This window comes from Aethalodelphis obliquidens, unplaced genomic scaffold (genome assembly GCF_003676395.1).
Source record: "Aethalodelphis obliquidens isolate GAN/ISIS:26980383/991018 unplaced genomic scaffold, ASM367639v1 scaffold50, whole genome shotgun sequence".
Classification (NCBI taxonomy): Eukaryota; Metazoa; Chordata; class Mammalia; order Artiodactyla; family Delphinidae; genus Aethalodelphis; species Aethalodelphis obliquidens.
The window spans coordinates 1,229,006-1,248,022 of record NW_020837994.1 but is presented as its reverse complement, the minus strand read 5'-3'; the positions used below and the strand labels follow the sequence as shown (position 1 = coordinate 1,248,022).

Here is a 19,017-nt window from a genome sequence, read left to right as displayed (position 1 = left end):
TGATTTTCACTTTTACATTTCCTAAATTTTCATCACTAAATATATATTTGTTTTGCAATAAGGATAAAAACAGCTATTTTTGAAAATGTACCAAACACTAAGAAGAAGTAGGCTTTAATACAATCAGTTTATTCACCTATTTCTCATTTCTGCTTCTAAAAAGCTTATGGTAGTAGAAAGGGCTTTATCACAAAGACCTTTGAAAATTATCCCTCAATATGCTGTACTTGGAATTTTGAGAAAATGCCCCTTCCGTTAGGCAAAGGGACAGAAATATGAGCAGTGGCAAATTACTCAAACATCAACTACTATCATCATTATCCAAAAGCTGGTAAGTAGCTCTGGTAAAACATATATAAGGAAATTTCATACAATTCCTTTATTTGAGATTACCAGTGAGTGGATTTGTATATTTATTCTAAGTGGACCCAAGTACCAGTTTTGCCAAACCTATCACACTTTATCAGCTGTGTCATCTTATAATGCAAAGTAAATGAAAAACACATTAATTATGAATATGTTTATAGCACTAGACAAGCATGAAAAATTAACATGTTATTAAATTTTCTCCTCATTTTATCAGAATACTTACACTCTTTGTATGAATTCTGGAAAAAGTAGTATATGGTGCCAAAAACTTCGAAGATGCATTTTCCTTTGGACATGAAATATGAATGCTTTTCTAAACAGAGAAGGAAAAATGAAATCCATCAGTAAAGCTACTCCAAAGGAATTAAAGCTTCTTAAAGAAAACATTAGGACAAAAGAACACTCTTAACTTTTAAGTGTACCCTAATCCTCCTTCCCCAACCCAAGACACTATCACTCCCCTACAGATCAGCAGTCCTTTTACTGCAGAGGGCTACAATGTAATTTGGTACTGCTGAGCCATTATGCTTTTATGTTGAAGAAAACTGTTCCATAGAAGACAAACCAACAATAAGATACAAATGACAAACACGAGAACATTAATTTTCATAAGAAAATCTAATACCAGTACTCTCAGTCAGCAGTGTGGCAAGGAACAGTACCAAGAGTTGTGAAAAAAACAGCACCAGCTCCCGGGCCTAGGGCTGAAAAGACTAGTCTAAAAGTAAACTTGCTGCCTATAAAAGAACTTTCAGAAAAAATGTTAGACTACTGACATGTATAGTTACCAGAGTAAGAAAGTAGGTAAAGTAAATTACAGTATACTCACACAATGTGTAGGCCCTGGTCAGGCTTGTGGTGCTCATTCCCAACTAGGACTTAAACTGACTATACATGTTCATAGACTGGTCATCACCAAATGGCTGTCTTATGATTTCCCACATGTTTTGACTAGTCATTATCACATATATTTCAGCTACTATAGCAAGATAACACTAGTGACGTAGTAGTAAATTACACATAGAACCAGATGTTAGATTCAAGTGACATGACTTGCTGAAGGCAGACTGCAACCATTTAGGGTAAGTATGTTGGTGTTTCAAGGCAGAGGTATAAAAGGCTTGGTAAACATCGCCTCAAGGATTCTTGCAGTACAAAAATCCCTTACTCTAATTTGCAGAATACTAACACCATCCCCTAAGTGTATATCTCCTACACAGAGCTGAGGAGCTGCTCTCACCAGATGGCCCCTAACCTGTTATCTCTTCTGCAGTAGTACTTGAAAGTTTCTGGAAATTCTGCTGGACAATGAAAATGCCTTCAATAATCAAGATTTTCTGAACCTCTTTAATGAGGCTAATCTATGTACAACAAGCACAGTCCTCATAGTTCATTAGAAAGAACAGTTTCAAAGTTATTCTCATCACTGAAAATCAATATATTCTTATTACAGGTCTTCTCCTTTAAAAAGAGAATTAGATTATCTATACAAACAGTACTTTCTTAGCCAGTGTATCTATGCCTGGCTGCCTGCAGGCCTTTCATTAAATGAGTTTTTGTTTCTAACCACATGACAAAGCCCATACAGCTGCAAGAGAGCTGACCCGGATTTGGAGTTGTCTCCTGTACCCGAAACTAAAGTGTCAGCTAAACTTTCCTGGCTAAATATTCATACCAAGCAAGGATATGAGGAGCTCTGAAAGCTTAGTGTTCGAGCCTCTGTAAGAACTGTGTTTGCTCTCAGAAGACTATTTCTTTGGGGCTAATTATGTAAAAGATTTCAAGAATCAGTGGTTTTCTCCTGCTTATCGATCCTGCAAATCACCCTTTAACCGTAAACAGACTATGAAGGAAGATAAAAGTTGTTACATCCCAGCAGTAGAGAATCATGCTGTTAATGAAAAGATATTAAAGAAAAGCTACAGGAGATATCAAAACAGACAAAATTCAGTGTCAGGGGGAAGTGTGAATATTCCACATTAAGATAAAATTAAAAGTCAAACTTTTTATCTTTCCAAGTTAGGTTTTTAAGCATAATGACAGATCTGTATAATAGAACACTGTAGCAACATCAAACAGCAAAGTGACTCATGGCAGTTAGGAAACAAATGAACGTTCAACCATAAGCATTTACTGTCTGACTTAGCAAGTACACTGCAGAAATTAGTAATGATATTGGAAAAGGTAAGGTTTGTATCACAGCCTGAGTACAAAGGGAAGAAAGGAAGTCAGTGCCCAGGCTGTGGATGGATACTGGCAAACACCTGGAAAAAATGTAGGCTTGCAAGGTGGTGTCATACTTGAAGTTAATAGAACTGGGTTTTAATTCTGACATAGTCTAACTAGCTTTGATTATTAGGGGTTAATTAACCTCTCTGAATCTGTTTGCTTATCTGCAAAATGTAAATTTAAAATGCCAATCCCACAGGATTGTTATGATAAACAATAACTCACTTTTAATATCTTAGTTTCTTTCATATGCAATTTCACTCCCCACTAATCAGCCTATGAGGTAGAATACTGTCTCTGTTTTATAGATGAGGAAACTGAGGCTCAGGTAACTAAGTTATTTGTCCAAAACCATATTGCTAGTAAGTGTCACAGTAACTAAGACTTGGACTCAGACCTTCTGGTACTTTCTACAATACTGTTCATGAAAAACAAATATAGAATATATAATAACGTGTAGCTTATTATTTTGCACAGAGGGTAATGAATGAACATCTGCTAAAGATATGTAAAAAACAAAGTATTCTCTACTCTTGTCAGTACACCTGAAATATTTTACAACTAAAAAAGCTTAATTATACACACACCAAAAAAGGCTGTTTCACCCTTTGGGAATCATCTCACCAGAGCACACTGACTGCTACCATCAGAAAGAGGAAGGAGGGCTTCCCTGGTGGCGCAGTGGTTAAGAATCCACCTGCCAGTGCAGGGGACATGGGTGCAAGCCCTGGTCCAGGAAGATCCCACATGCCACGGAGCAACTAAGCCCATGTGCCACAACTACTGAGCCTGCGTTCTAGAGCCCACGAGCCACAACTACTGAAGCCTGCATGCCTAGAGCCCTGTGCTCCGCAACAAGAGAGGCCACCACTATGAGAAGCCTGCGCACTGCAACAGAGAGTAGCCCCCGCTCTCTGCAACTAGAGAAAGCCCGCGCGCAGCAACGAAGACCCAACACAGTCAAAAATAAATAAAAATAAAATAAATAATTAATTAAAAAAAAAAAAGAAAGAGGAAGGAAAGTCAGATCATGAGTTCTGCAACTTACATGGCCACCTACTCACCTCAAAGACCAATGAGAAAAACAATTAAGTACTACTAATACAGGTCTTCACCAAGGTGTGCCCAGACACATTATAAAACTACGCTGTACAATATGGTGGGTACTAGCCACATAAAGCTACTGAGCACTTAAAATGTGGCTAATGCAAATGAGTAAATGAATTTTTAATTTTATTTAAAGTTTAGTTTAAAAACATACTTGATTCAGTTACTGGAAAACTTTTTAAGTACATTTGGAACTACTTAGATATGTGAATCTGTTTTCAACTGTAAATTTTTTAAAACCTAAATACATATCAAGTATTTCCAATAAAAATTTAGAGTCTGGGAGTTCCCTCATGGCACAGTGGTTAAGAATCCGCCTGCCAATGCAGGGGACACGGGTTCAAGCCCTGGTCTGGGAAGATCCAACATGCTGCGGAGCAACTCAGCCCATGCACCACAACTACTGGGCCTGTGCTCTAGAGCCCAAGAGCCACACCTACTGAGCCCGCGTGCCACAACTACTGAAGCCCGCGCACCTAGAGCCCGTGCTCTGCAACAAGGGAAGCCACCGCAATGAGAAACCCGCACACCACAACGAAGAGTAGACCCTGCTCGCCGCAACCAGAGAAAGTCTGTGCATGACAACGAAGACCCAACACAGCCAAAAATAAATAAATAAATTTTATATTAAAAAAAATTAGAGTCTGAATTGAGATGTGCTCTAAGTGTAAAATATACAGAGGATCTCAAAGACTTAATAAAAAAAACTATCTCTAATAATTTTTTATATTAATTACAGGTTAAAATAATACTTTAGATATACTGGGTTAAATAAAATACATTATTAAAATTAATTTCACCTGTTTCTTTTTACCTTTTTTAGGTGGCTACTAGAAAATTTTAAATTACACATGTGGATACACACTACTATATATAAAATAGATAAACAAGGACCTACTATATAGCACACGGAACTATATTCAATATCTTGTAATAACTTATAATGGAAAGGAATATGAAAAAGAAAATAAATATGTACATACATAACTGAATCACTTTGCTGTACACCTGAAACACTGTAAATCAACTATACTTCAATAAAAAAAATTACATATGTGGCTCACATTCATCTATTGGACAGCACTGGTATAAGGGAAGTAAGAGGAAGTTTGCATCTAAAAGCATATGTATATATAAAAGAAAAAGAAAACTCTTGACATTCAAAGGCAGATAAAAGCTATGATTATTATACAAATGAAATGGAGACGACACTGATACGCAGATAACAGTATAAATCTTTAAAGTACGCATATAGGTACTACCATAGTTTTGGACACAGTGCTACCTAGAAGACATAAAAACCTACCTTGTTTATTTCGTTCACAATAAATCCTTCCGAAGCTGTAACCTCTGGGATGCCATCAAGGCCAATTCCTTGACAAGTCAGGCTGCCATACAAAGTTGGTTTCCCTATATAGCACAAAAAAGCATGTCTCAAAAAAATAAGAAGAATTAAACATTTTTCTCCTTGAAGACCCAATTCAGGCATCTGTATAAATGCGAGGAAATTGGCTCATGAAAGAAAAGCAGGCACTTGTGTTAAAAGTGAGGTGAAGTAGAAAGATCACTAGTAGTCTAGGCAAACCTAATTTGGAAGAAATATATTCAAGGGCTAAAAGCCAGGAACAAAGATTTTGAGATATAATATAGTATTTGTAGAGAAAACTACTAGAGTAATCTCAACCTCAGTTTTACTGGCTGTGAAATGGAATTCTACCAGGACGAAAGGTGAAGATGAACATGAACATATGCATTTATCCACAGTATATACACATAATACAGAGTAAAGAGTTAAGCTTCAATAACTGGAAAATTTGCTTAAGTAGGACACTGCTTTTGCAGTGATATGGGCTAAATAAGATATTATCCTACACATAAACATATGTAGATTGTAGAATGGAGTTAAAAACATTCTATTCTTCTTCTGCACTTTATACATACACTTCTGCAACAGCCCATAACACGCTGTTTACATTTCTGGCCTCCCCACCAGACTGTGAAGTCCTTGAGCTCAGAAACTAGCAAGGTGCTACAAATTATTCAGTTAAGTAACTTGCACCAAACTGAAATTCTAGGAGTAAGAGGGAAGTAAAAACCATCATGGATTCATGCAGAGTAGGAGAGCTTCTTAGAGAGGGTGGGACTTAAGTAGGATCTTGAAAAAAGATAGGACTAGGCCAAAGATAAGGGAAAGGAAACCCCAAGTCAGGGAGGGGTGTGTCAAGAATAAGAAAAAGTCACAAAGAACAAGGGGGAAGGAGGCATCAATTAATATACCAGTTTGGTAGTTGAAAGATACTAATGGAGTAACTCACAATCTAGGGTAGAAGTATGGACTAGAGAAGATCTAGTGAAGTAGGTTTTGCAGAGAAATGGCATGAAATTCTAGTTCAGAAAGATGCCACAAAAATAGGATTGAGTGAACTCTGCTTTTTGTCACATTTCATGATTCCCTCCTGACTTCACCAACCATCCTATGAAGTTTAGCCCTTTTGGTACATTATTTCAACCAATCCCCTGTCATCACCCTCAATGACCTCTCTACATTTGTAAAGTCTCTGAAATGATCTCAGTCTCAGTATTTTGTCTATATAACAAAAATGTGAATGATCCAACTACTCACCTTCCACATTTCTACATGTAGGCTGCTGAGTGCAGATACAGAAAAGGACACAACTGTGCAGACTGGCACCACTACAATTTACCAGTTTCCAAACCCTGCACAGTTTTGCAGTCCTTTTGCCCCTTTTGTTCCCCAGAGCAGCCAATTCTTATAACACCTAGCCTGCCATCAAAACCTTCTTCCTTCATAACAGCCAAAAATTGGAAACAATTCAAATGTCCATCAACTGATGAATGGACAAAAAATGTGATATATCCTTACAACAGAACATTACTTGGCCGCAAAAACAAATGAATGCTACAAAATGGGTGAACCTTGAAAATGTTATGTTAAATGAAAGACATAAAAGGCCACATATTATGATTCTATTTATATGAAGTGTCCAGAACAGGCAAATCCATAGAGACAGAAAGTCAATTAGTGGTTGCTAGGAGCTAGGAGGAGGGCAAAATGTGGAGTGACTGCTAAAGAGCACAGGGTTTCTTTTGGGGGTGATGAAAACATATGGAATTAATGGTGAAGACGTACAACTCTATGAATATATTAAAATCCATGGCATCGTACACTTTAAAAAGACAAACCTTATCATATGTGAATTATATTTCAATACAGCTATTATCTAAAAAAAATTAGAATGCTAATAGTACCTACCTGATACGGTTGTGAGGAACAGAAATAATGCATGTAAAGCATCTAGAACATAGATAGCGCATATTTTATTTCGAAGAAAAAGCTGACCCTACCTCCAACATCACAAAGAAAACTGAGGCTATAAGATACCCTCACATTTCCATATTCATGTATTTGCATTTATCTACATCTACACTTACCCTCACCTTCTTTCATCTTAGGCTTTTAGACTTAATTCAATCTCCTCTCTCCTCTAAGACAATGGTTTTTCCATTAGTCCTTCTCTTCTCTACCTACAACCTATATTTTAATTGCTCTCCAATTAGTTCCCATCTTTAAAAATAAAACAAAAACGCTTGATTTGTAAACCTTCTAGCTACCCTGTCTTCTTCGATGCAGCATCAATTTCCTCAAAAGAAAATTCTGTTTAAAACCCTAGTTCTCACAGAAATAAAATATCTTATTATAAAAAGATATCAAAGGTCTCTGAAATGACAAATAATCAGTAAAACAAAGGAAAATTTATAAACCTTGGGAATGATAAATGGCAGGGTGAGGTGACCAGGTGTTTTACTCTGATGCCTAGAATGGTGGTAACTTAAGAACTGAGAAAATCAAGGAGAACCTGTTTGACAACAGAAGTGCTCAGCTTCAGGTTTTGGATTTGATAAACTCAAGATGACAGTGAGAGCTTTAAGCAGAAATGCATAGCAGACAACTACTCAATGTCTGCTTGAAACTGAAGAGAGGTCAGAACTAGAGCTATAGATCTAGGAATCATAATCAGGAAGGTCACAACTGAAGCTATAGAACTGCTTAGAATACAATAATATATGGCTAAGAGACTGATTAAGAAGCATCAGCAATGTCTCCATGAATAAGTCTGTGGCTTCCAAATGGAAAACCAATCTGAAGGTCTTCCCCTAGAATGGAGTTGCAGAATCATTACAGCAGAGTGGTCAAGAACATTTGAAGACTCTTAGCACTATGCAAGAACTTTGGGCTAGGAGAAAGGAAGCTCTCTCCTAGGGGTAGTAAATCCTTTTTCTCTAAAGAGAAGGCATATAGATTTAAGGACATTACCTGGGGGGTGACAGCTCAGCCAGGCCTCCCCTTCGTCCTTCCTATGAAGAGAGACAAAAACCTAATTAGGCTCACTCCATGTCAAAAAAGGATGGTACTGATGCAAGGGAGAAAGATCATATAATTTCTAGTTTGGTCACAGCACTTAGACATGATCTAGTCTAACATCTCATCCAGGCACAGACAAATTTTATTTGTTGAAGAAATATTTGTGGATTAAGTGTTTAATGAATAGATCTGCTGGTTAAATGAAGCTCAAGTATTTCATCAAACATTTCATGAAGGGGCTTCCCTGGTGGCACAGTGGTTGAGAGTCCGCCTACCGATGCAGGGGACACGGGTTCATGCCCCAGTCTGGGAAGATCCCACATGCCGCGGAGCGGCTGGGCCGGGCCCGTGAGCCATGGCCGCTGAGCCTGCGCGTCGGGAGCCTGTGCTCCGCAACGGGAGAGGCCACAACAGTGAGAGGCCTGCGTACCGCAAAAAAAAAAAAAAAAAAAAACACATTTCAAGAAATACTTATTAGTTGCACAATCTTGGTCAAAGTTACTTCTTGATTCTGGTCTTGCATTCTCTCAAAGGCACTTGGTGTGGCCCTCAATAAATGTCACTGGTCTTCCTTTTACACATTGTGTTGTAGTAAGCAATGTGTATTTTATTTCAGCCCACTTAGAAAAGTGTAAGTTTCTTAAATGCAGGAGACTATGTTTTATTCATCGTCACCACTGTTTCAATTTTAAAAACGTATTAATATAATAGTTGCCATTCATGGCACTGCTGTACTCATTCTAGTGCCTAGCATAATAACTTGAACAGTATATGATTAATATATGTTAAATAAATGAATGGTTTGCTGTGCATTCCAATTAAGCTCTTTCCTTTTGGAGGGCAGGAACCACCCCTTAACTTTAGAGTACACATCTGAACTCCGCCGAGCATCTATCTAGGTCAGAGACTGGACATGGTAGGCGTTACACTGTTTCCTGAAAAGAACTGTACAATATGACTAATATACCACTAGGGGTCGAGGAGCATACAAAGACTCCATCACACAGTCAAAGACAATGTGGTGGTGGAGAGTACTGGGACTTTTGCAAATAACTGAGGACCAATAAATATTTGCTAAATGACCATGACTACTTGGCCAAAAGTCTTCCTGCCTCCCAGTTTTTCTGTCTTTCTCCAACTCATTGATCCTATTCTGTCTCTGAAATCACACGGCGCATGTTTCCTCGGCCTCAGCCCAGCTCTTGCGAGAACGAAAAACAATGACCATGTGGGTTTCAGACTTCATTTTCTAGACCCAGGGTTCCCTCAACAATTGATGAGGTAACCCCTACGGATATCTTGGATCGGGCATGGCTCTCCTTAACGTAAAGACAACATCCGCTACCCGCCTCTTCCGTCCCGGTTCTGGACCTGGATTCACCTGAGAGCCTGGGCCCAGTCGCTCTGAATCCTCAAAGGAACCGCCATCTTGATCCCGCCTCCACCAGCCCGCGTCTTCCGCTCTTTCACGGAAGTGGGTCCGCGCTTAGGCGCTGCGTCGAGAACGAAGGGCGGGATCTACACCGAGAGGCCACCAATGAAAATGCGCGGTGGATCCTCTTCCCCTCCCCGCCCCTTTGTGCGCCCGCGCTTCCTACAGGAGGCTGGTTCCTGACAGGAGTGTCGGAAGAGTTCCAAGTGCCTGCAAAACCGACGCAGCTGTGCAGGAGGGCGCGTTCGGGTCCTCTTGTCCGCGTGTTCGGTGAGCACTGTGTGCCGCGATCTTGCGCCGTGAAGCCTAGCTGGCACAACTGGGGGTGTGCCAAGCGGCCGCGCACGCGCATGCGTCCTCTTCTGAAGGTGGGAGAGGAGCCAGAGGAGCCATAGGTGACTTAGCCACCTGGGTTTCTCTGCTTTCCCGTCCTTTCCGTGCCTTCCTCTGCCCGGCCGGTTTCCGCGAACCAGCTACCGACAATTTATCCTGTCTTGATCTCTGAGCGAGGGTCTTCCTTTTTTTATTCTAGGGAAGACTGAAGCTAGGTTGTAGTGGGGAAAGAATACGGCAGTATTTACTTGAGTCCTGTTGTAGCCCATGCACTCACTTGTGACTTATTAGGATATTAATCCTTACAGTAATTCTAAGAGTTAAATATTACCTTAAGAAGGAAACTAAAAAAGATTGCACGCTAAGGTGTGTGCATAGTAAAGTGAGTAAAGTATTTGAACCCAGATTTCTTGGCTTAGGATCCAAGGCACTGTTCTTTCCACCGCACTGTTCCAAGAGGTTTGCCCTTGTCTTTATTTACTTATTTATTAGATTTTTTTTTTTTGATGTGGACCATTTTTAAAGTCTTTATTGAATTTGTTACAGTATTGTTTCTGTTTTCTGTTTTAGTTTTTTGGCCACTAGGCATGTGGGATCTTAGCTCCCGGACCAGGGATCGAACCCACACCCCCTGCATTGGTAGGCAAAGTCTTAACCACTGGACCGCCAGGGAAGTCCCTCCCCTTGTCTTTAAAGAGCTCACAGTGTATTTAGGAAGAGAAAAACATAGGAGCTATTACTTATCCAACTCTTTGGACGTGCCAGGCTCCTTACATGCATTATCTTATTTAGTCTTCAACAATCCTGTGAGGTAGATTTGATCTCTATTTTTCAAGAGAGATTATGAAGTGCTTTGCTCAAAGTCACCCAGTGAGTCAGTGACAAAGTTAAGTTTCCAATCCAAGTCTATTTTCAAAGCCCAGTTTCCCCCTCCTCCCTTAGGTTATACTGCCTCTAAAGCAAATGAGTTTTGTGTAGGTCTACAGAGTTCTTAAATCCTTCTTGTGACTTCCCCATTACCCTCTGGATGCCTTAATATGAGGCCTTCCTATGATCAGATACTTTCTCAACTCATCAATTTCATTAATTTTCCTGTTCTCATACTCTGTTCTCCAGTCATGTAGAACTTTCAGTTCCTCTCATGTCAAATTCTGTCTCAAACCCCCACCTTGCTGTTCCATTGATCAGGAATATTCTTTACATCTCTGGCTTACTCCTTTTCATCCTTCAAGCCTCAGTTTAGAAATCACTTTCTCCAAGAAGCCTTCCCTGCCTGTTCCTGCCCTTGTCTGGATTAGGTATTCCTCCACTGTGTTCCCAATCTTAGCTGTCTGTACACACTGTACACAAGTAAACAGCCTATTTACTTATCTAAATTGTAAACTCTGTGAAGGCAGAAAATGTGTCTGTCTAGGTCACTCCTGTATCTTCAAATCTAGCATAGTGCTTGGTACATGATAGGTACTCAGTGATCATTTGTTGAATGAATCAGAGACCCAGGAAAAGCATTAAGTAGTTTTAGCTCATTTACAGTCTGTCATGGTAAAATTTGTACAAAGGCTGAGGTCATTTATCTTCAAACCTTTCTTAAGTTCCTTCTGTATGCTACCTTGTGCTGGGTGTTCTGAAGCAGATGATTGTAGGAAGGCAGTCTGGGCAGATACACCTCATGTTAAATACTCTCACACCTCACAGACTCATTTCTTGCCCTGGACCCTGTATGCTCTATGTTACAGCCACACAACTGTCTCCATTCTCTCATATGTCAAACTCTACACATATCTGGATACTCTCCCAAGTGGTAAACTTTGTTCTTCTCCAGCCATAGAATAAGGCTAATTGGAGAAAAGAACATAGTTTCTCCAGAAAGGAAACATTTCACTTAATTCAGATTCCATTTGTAGAATCCATTCGAGCTTATTAGTGCTGTGCTAAGCATTCTCATATACTTTATCTCATTCTGTTCAGTTCAGACCATTTTGCAGGCCTGTTCTCTGCCAGGCCTAGTGCTAGGGGTACCAAGGTGAATCAGGCCCAGTATCTGTCCTCAAATAGCTTACAACCTTCAAGGGGAGACATATGCTTCAATAGGCTATAACAGTGCAGTGGTCAATGTTATTTATAACAGAGGAACAGTGTCATATATAATCATGTCTCTACTCTAACCTTGCCTCCGTTGATGTTCTAGAGACTCCTAAAGATGTCAGCTCAAGGCCATACCTGGTCCCGACAGGTGAAGAAAGAAGATGAAGAAGAGGACCCACTGGACCAGCTGATCTCCCGCTCTGGCTGTGCTGCTTCCCACTATGCAGTGCAGGAGTGCATGGCCCAGCACCAGGACTGGCGACAGTGCCAGCCACAGGTGCAGGCCTTTAGGGACTGCATGAGTGAACAGCAGGCAAGGCGACGGGAGGAGCTGCAGAGGAAGAAAGAGCAAAGCAGTGCCCACCGCTGAGAGCCCACACCACCTATCCCCAGAGGATGGCCCTGCAGAAACTAGCACCCAGAGAGATCATGGGAGAAAGAAATCCTTCCACAGTGGAAGTGTGGGCCGAGAAGTGTAAGACTTGGGGATAGTATTTGGGCCTGGGGTTGAGAGCCAGGCAGCCATGGGTTTGGACATGACTGCCATAAAGAGCAGTCATATTGTCATGTTGAGATCCCACACATCCTCACCCATCTTATGTCACCGATAAAAAATATTGACCAGTATTTGCCATGTAAAACAAAGAAATGGGTTAAGGGATGCTCTCCTACGCTACATCTTGGGTCAGTGTGCCAAGTACTGCGCTGATTACATGGACATTTAATTTTAAAGTAAATTTACAATCTAAAGGTAAATTGGTTACCTAGTCAGTTCTTCATTTATTCAGGCATTGGTTCAAAAACATCAAGTTTTTCTGAGACCTTCTCATATGCCAGGCACTGTGTAGGAAATTGATATGATGAAAATATGATCTCTGCCTTTATGTTGCTTTAGTCTGGTTTAAGAGAGAAACAAAACAACACTAGAGCAACTAATTAATTCCTGACAATGGTGTAAATGACTTTCTCTTTCATCAGTTGTTCTGGATGTTTCAGTCAGTCTAATGGAAGGAAGAAGGCAAATGGGAAAACAAATACTGAGTGCCTCTCATATGCCAGACTCTGTTGCATTAACAGATAAAGAGTCTGACCTCAACATGTTCCCAAACAAAAAAACACACAATGTTGGCTTTACATTTCAAAAGTACATTTAACATACAGATTTTCAGCTTTTGAAAAGTGGAGAAGCTGTCAACATGGAGCTTATATTCTTACTTAACAATTTGCTGGAGCTGAATTAACAATTTCTCTTTTAGGTGGATGTGTTTTCCAGTTCACAACAGTTGCCACCACTTTTCATTTTTCTTCCATGGAACTGCATTACCCAGTCTATTTCTGTCTGACATTTGGGAGTGGGAAGGGAGTTGGGTGGGTGACCCCTGCTATAGAACTGGAATGCAAAGGGGCATATGCTCTCATCATCATCAGTAACATTTCTTAAGCATATATATATATATATATATATATATATATATATATATATATATTAGAAGCACAAGTCTGAAATATAGTAGGCCTTAAAACTACTTTGAGCCTTTGTGTTGGTATTCGGGAAGGAGAGAAAGAGAGAAGGGGAGAAGATATGAGGAATGTGAGTTCAAAGAACAATAAAATCCAATTTCAGGCAGAAGGGGATGATTGTGTGTGTGTGTATATATATATATATATATATAAAAGGATGAGTGAATCTCTGTTGGGCCATGTGTACCCAATGCTGTGGGTCATCAGAGGTAGCAGTGTGGACTGCAGCTGTCAGCAAGAATCTCAAAGAGAAGGGAGGTAGTTGAGTTGACACCATTAAAGATGAAGTAGACACTACATATTTGTAACATATATAGCAGAAAGGATTACCATCTGCAACAAATAAGAAGTCCCTAGAGGGATTTCTCTGGTGGTCCAGTGGTTAAGACACTGCTTCCATTGCAGGGGGCACGGGTTTGATCCCTGGTCGGGGAACTAAGATCCTGCATGCCGCATGGTGCGGCAAAACAAACAAACAAACAAACAAAAAAACTAGAAATCAGTAAGAAAAAGCAAATAGCCCAACTGAAAAGTGAACAAAGTTAAATATGCCCCCAAAACATAGGAAAATGTAAATATATTCTACATCACTTATAATCAGAGAAATACAGATCTTAAAAACAAAAGTAGGGCTTCCCTGGTGGCGCAGTGGTTGAGAGTCCGCCTGCTGATGCAGGGGACGCGGGTTCGTGTCCCGGTCTGGGAAGATCCCACATGCCGCGGAGCGGCTGGGCCCGTGAGCCATGGCCGCTGAGCCTGCACGTCTGGAGCCTGTGCTCTGCAACGGGAGAGGTCACAACAGTGAGAGGCCCGAGTACCGCAAAAAAAAACCAAACCAATACAAAACAAAACAAAAAGAACAAAAGTACTATTAGATGATCCTGTTGACAAAAATTAAAAGTATTTATAATGACCAGTGTTGGTGGGGATGGAGAGAAACCGACACATTCACACTATTGAAGGGATCATAAATTAGTAAAGCTTTTCAGGGCAATTTGGTGAGATCTACAAATGTTTTAAATATTTAAACAGCAATTCCTCTTTTAGGAATCCGCTCAAACGTCTATTATGTTCATTGCAGCATTGTTTATAATAGTGAATAAGTGGTCATAGTGTGAAATTCCATCAGTGAGGACTGTATTCTTATATATTCAAATATGTTACAACAGAAATGTACCTATATATTAATTTGTATAATTAAAATAGAAATAATAGGTCATGGGGGGCAGGGTATTCTAGCAAAGGGAAAGGGTGGAAGGACCTCAGCAGGAGGAATGGCTTTCAAACCAGCTAAGTGGAGGGAGCAGGATTGGAAGGACTCCAGTTGACAGGAAGCTAACACTGGGACGGTCACAAAATGTGTTTGGGCAAAGAGGGCTCTATTGCCACCCAAGCCTGTTTCCTCAAGTATCAATAAATGGGGATAATTCCTATTTAATAGGCACACTAAAAGAATTAAATGAGAGGTAATATATAAATACCTGGTAATAAAAGTTGTATTTATTGAACTACTATAACTAATATGTATGAAGCATTTAACTCAGGCTATCTGGTTCCAGAGTCTGTGCTCTCAATCCCTATGATATGCTGCTTTCAAATTCCACTATGCCACTTATTAGCCATGTGGTTTTGGGCAAACTACTTAACATCTCAGGATCTGTTTTTTCTTCTGTAAAAATGCAGTTATAATACCTTCCTCAAAGGCATCAAAGCTAATAAGTGTAGATCTTCCTCACAGGGTTGCTGAAAGAATGAGTCAATATTGGTAAAGAGCTTAGAAATAGCATCTGGCACATAGTAAGCATTCACTAAATGTTAGCTATTATTATTATTGTGTGCTAGTCACTGTCCTGAGTTACATTATCTCATTTAATCCTCATAACACTACTAACTCTCCTTTACAGAGGAGGAAATAAAGGACAGATTGGGCATCAGACTCCAAGTGTATGTTCTAAAGCCTATGCTATTCTCAGCTCTGTTCTCTCTCACAAGCATCCAGTGCCTAGTACGGTGCTTAACACACAGTAAGTAACCATACTTACTGTGTAAATACATATTACTTTACTTTTTTTTAGTGCTTTATAAAAAAGGAAACTAACCAGTGCAAGTTCCCCACAGTGTTCTAGATTAGTATGGTTTTTTAGTCTCTCGGCTCTGTAGCCCACAGCCATGGACCTGGAGTTTAGGGTGGTCCATGCCTATCCCTATACACTCTACATCTACCTCTGCAGAGAGGCCTGGTGCCAGGGATGAGTGGAGAGATCTGTTGGCTGGGTGCCACCGTTGGCTAGGCCTAGGGCAGACTCATGATTTGGCTCTTCCCTGCAAGTTCCTTGGCTGGAGATATGGCCAGTGCTCAGTACAAAGGTGCACTGTAAAGTGTTTTACTAGATGAGTAATGAGATACTCCTCCCACTCTTCCCCCCTCAGGTAAAGTTGCCAGACTAAATCCTGGGCTGCTGACTTTAGAAATCCGACGAGAACTGGAGGAAGTCCAAGTTGAAACCTTATATACTTTTCCACTGTATGGAATGCTAGCGCTCCGTGCTCTGCTCCAGCAGGGACTTAAAACAGGCAGAGGACGCAGGAGGGATTCTTTCCTTCTCTAGCAGTTATCTTCTGAAGAGTTGTCATTCCTCAAAGCCTGGACATCTTTCAGAGCCTGGCTATTCTGTCTAAACATGGAGCTGATTCTCTAAAACTGAAATGTCTGAGAATAAAAGTTATTCCAGGGGGAGTATAAGAACTAAATGAATCATTTCAAATTCTCCAGGGAGATCAGACATTTGAAGACAAAAATGGCACGAAGATTAAAGTACAGATTAAACAAGCACAAGACACATTGGCTGCTTCTGTCTGTAGTGCCTTGTCAGCAGGTCTAGTTCCAGACATAACCCAATGCATGCTCAGAGAGCTTTCCTTCCCTAAATATACTTTACATCCTAGAACAGTGGGGACTGGGGTCTCTGAGTGTTGCTACATTGTCTGAATAGCCAGAATATCCAGATTCCATCTCTTTCTCTCCAACTAAAAAATACTCTTTCAGAATCCACAGCTGGCAATTTTTAGGCTCGATGGTGGAGGAACAAGGCATCCCCAGCCAGAAGAAAGGGACTAACAAGCTGAGAAATCCACTGGCCTTCACTAGGAAAACTGCCCATTTAACCTGGACATTTGGTCCTTCTTGAAAGTTACTGATCCACATAAAAATCCATTTCTAAAAATCTCAGTAATATGTACTCAACCAGGAATCGAGTGACCTGCAGCTATCCCTGTGAGTGACCTTGGACAAGTTTCTTTCCCTCCTGGGCCAGTTAAGTCATCTGTAAAATGAAGATCAAAACAGATTATTTCAAAGGTTATGCATTGATAGAGCCAAAACTAGAACCCAGCTACCCTGATTCCTAATCCATTGACCTTCCTTTTCTTCTCTCTTGCCTAGCTCTCATGTTTTTGCAGCGGTACGAGGCATAATTTAACCCTAACTGGGTTAAAAACTAAAAGTATGCTGAAGGAATGAACTATGGCTACATGCAACAATGTGGGTAAAACATCAGGGTAAGTGAATGAAGTCAGACACAAAAGGTTATAACTCTATGATATTTATACATTGTTCTAGATAGGTGAAACCTATGGCAATAGGAATAAGATTAGTGGTTGTTTCTGGGAAGAATGACTATGAAAGAATGTAGGGGAACTTTCTGGGGAGATAGAAATGTTCTTTAACTTGATATAAGTGTAGGTTTCATAGGTGACTGCATTTTCAAAACTGATCAAATATACACTTAAGATCTGTGTGTTTCACTATAGATAAATTATACCTCAATGAAAAAATAATCTTTTACAAAAGTATAGTGAGGGACTTCGCTGGTGGTCTAGTGATTAAGAATCCACCTTCAAATGCAGGGGACGCGGGTTCTATCCCTGGTTGGGGAACTAAGATCCCACATGCCACAGGGCAACTAAGCCTGCGTGCTCTAAAGTCTGCATGCCCTGGAACCTGTGCACCACAACTAGAGAGAAGCCCGCACACCACGACCAAAGATCCTACATGCTGCAAGGAAGATCCCGTGTGCTGCAAGTAAGACCCGACACAGCCTAAATAAATAAACTTTTTTAAAAAAAACTGTATAGTGAAGTTTAGATGGGAAGGCAATCTAACATTTACTGAGCACATGCTTGCCCATTGTGTTCATCATCTCCATCTCAAGCTCCTACAAGGGATTATCCTCACTTTACAGATCAGAAAACTGAGGCTTAATGAGGTTAAAATAACTCACCCGAGGCCTCAAAACTAATAAATGTAGAAATTAGGAATAGCTCAGGTTTGTCTGCCTCTTTTCTTTATAATATGTAGGTGGTCTCAGGAAGGGAGGGGACGGTATTTTCAACCTAGAGCCCAGAGATTTGCATTCCATTTGATTTCACTGCCATGTGATCCTAGGGAAGTTCATTTCCCTCTGGAAAATCAAATGAAGCTTATAATTGTTTTGTAACTCTGAGGTTCTAGCAATCAGAATATCTGTTCCTCTTACCAGGATAAGGCATTATGAGCAATTTCCATTTGTTTCAGCTCAGACTAATCATGAGCAACAAAAGCCCTTTGGCTCTGGTCAGAGGATAAATCAACTAGGTCAGTGACACAAGAGCTCCAAGGTGACAGAACCCAGCAGCCTCCAGTTTAAGAGATAAGCCTGACTCATCCCTCAGTGATGTAATGGAAAGTGATGCACTGGGAATCAAGAGATCTGAATCCTGCTCCCAGCTCTGCCAACGAGGTGCCCTGTCACCTTGAGTAAAGCACTGCCCTTCCTGGGCCCCTAACCTGCACTTGCTTTAGGCTGGCTGGGTTCCAAGGTCACTTAGCTCTAATATCTTGTCAATTTATGAAACCTTACATCTTGCTTTCACAAATTAATAACAAGGAAATGTGGGCAACTGGAAAATACCACTGTATTCCAGACTCCTAAATGGGGTCCACATGACATTGCCCACATGATATGGAGGCAGCGTGTATCTGTGTGTATACATGCGTTTATTCACCTTTTTATCTTCAAGTCACTACACATCCTCCAACTTTACACTCATCCATTAGCTGCTGCTCTTTCATCTTCCCTAAAGGAGACTCAGCAATGAGCAATTCTGCAACCAAAATATCAGTCCTCACCTGGCAAATTCTGCCCACACTCCCAGTGGGGTTCACTTGTAAGTCCTGGCCTGCTGAGCTTTCAATTTGAATTCAGAAAAGCATTTTAATTGAAGGCACCTGCTATCTTGACAGCCCTCCCTTAGTGTTACACCTTGAGAGGAAATCTGAGTTTCCTCTTGTTGCCTTTGGAAACCAACTCGAAAAAAAATAAAATAACTTCAGGACTGAAACTGATGAGTTTCAGAAAAGTACACACAATGCTAAGAATGCTCTAAGGTCCCACAGACCTCTATGCATGGGTATCCCAGAAAAGTAGGGGGGGACAGGGTCTGCCACTTAATAACTGTGTGACCCTAGGAAGTCGCTTCATCTCTCCAAACCTGTTTCTCCACCTGTAAGACTGAGATA

The 19,017-nt window shown here is 40.4% G+C and overlaps 2 protein-coding genes across 2 annotated transcripts in view; one reads left to right on the top strand and one right to left on the bottom strand.

Annotated features, from left to right (window-relative positions):
* The window catches only part of PAAF1 (proteasomal ATPase associated factor 1), a 40,757-nt gene extending 31,171 nt beyond the window's left edge, over positions 1–9,586 (bottom strand). The window contains exons 1-4 of the mRNA XM_027083347.1: positions 9,471–9,586; positions 8,042–8,082; positions 5,012–5,115; positions 593–682 (exon numbers count right to left, since the gene is read on the bottom strand). Of these exons, the coding sequence (XP_026939148.1) occupies positions 593–682; positions 5,012–5,115; positions 8,042–8,082; positions 9,471–9,517 (282 nt within the window). The 5' untranslated portion in view covers positions 9,518–9,586. The remainder of the gene's footprint in view (positions 1–592; positions 683–5,011; positions 5,116–8,041; positions 8,083–9,470) is intronic.
* Positions 9,587–9,630: 44 nt separating this feature from the next.
* Positions 9,631–12,793, top strand: COA4 (cytochrome c oxidase assembly factor 4 homolog). Its single transcript, XM_027083354.1, has 2 exons — positions 9,631–9,791; positions 12,043–12,793. Exon 2 carries the CDS (start codon positions 12,055–12,057, stop codon positions 12,307–12,309), a length of 255 nt encoding a protein of 84 aa, XP_026939155.1. The 5' UTR covers positions 9,631–9,791; positions 12,043–12,054; the 3' UTR covers positions 12,310–12,793.
* Positions 12,794–19,017: the final 6,224 nt, after the last annotated feature.

Coding starts and splice junctions, on each gene's coding strand:
- COA4 (XM_027083354.1), top strand. CDS start 12,055: ATGTCAGCTCAAGGCCATACCTGGTCCCGACAGGTGAAGAAAGAAGAT.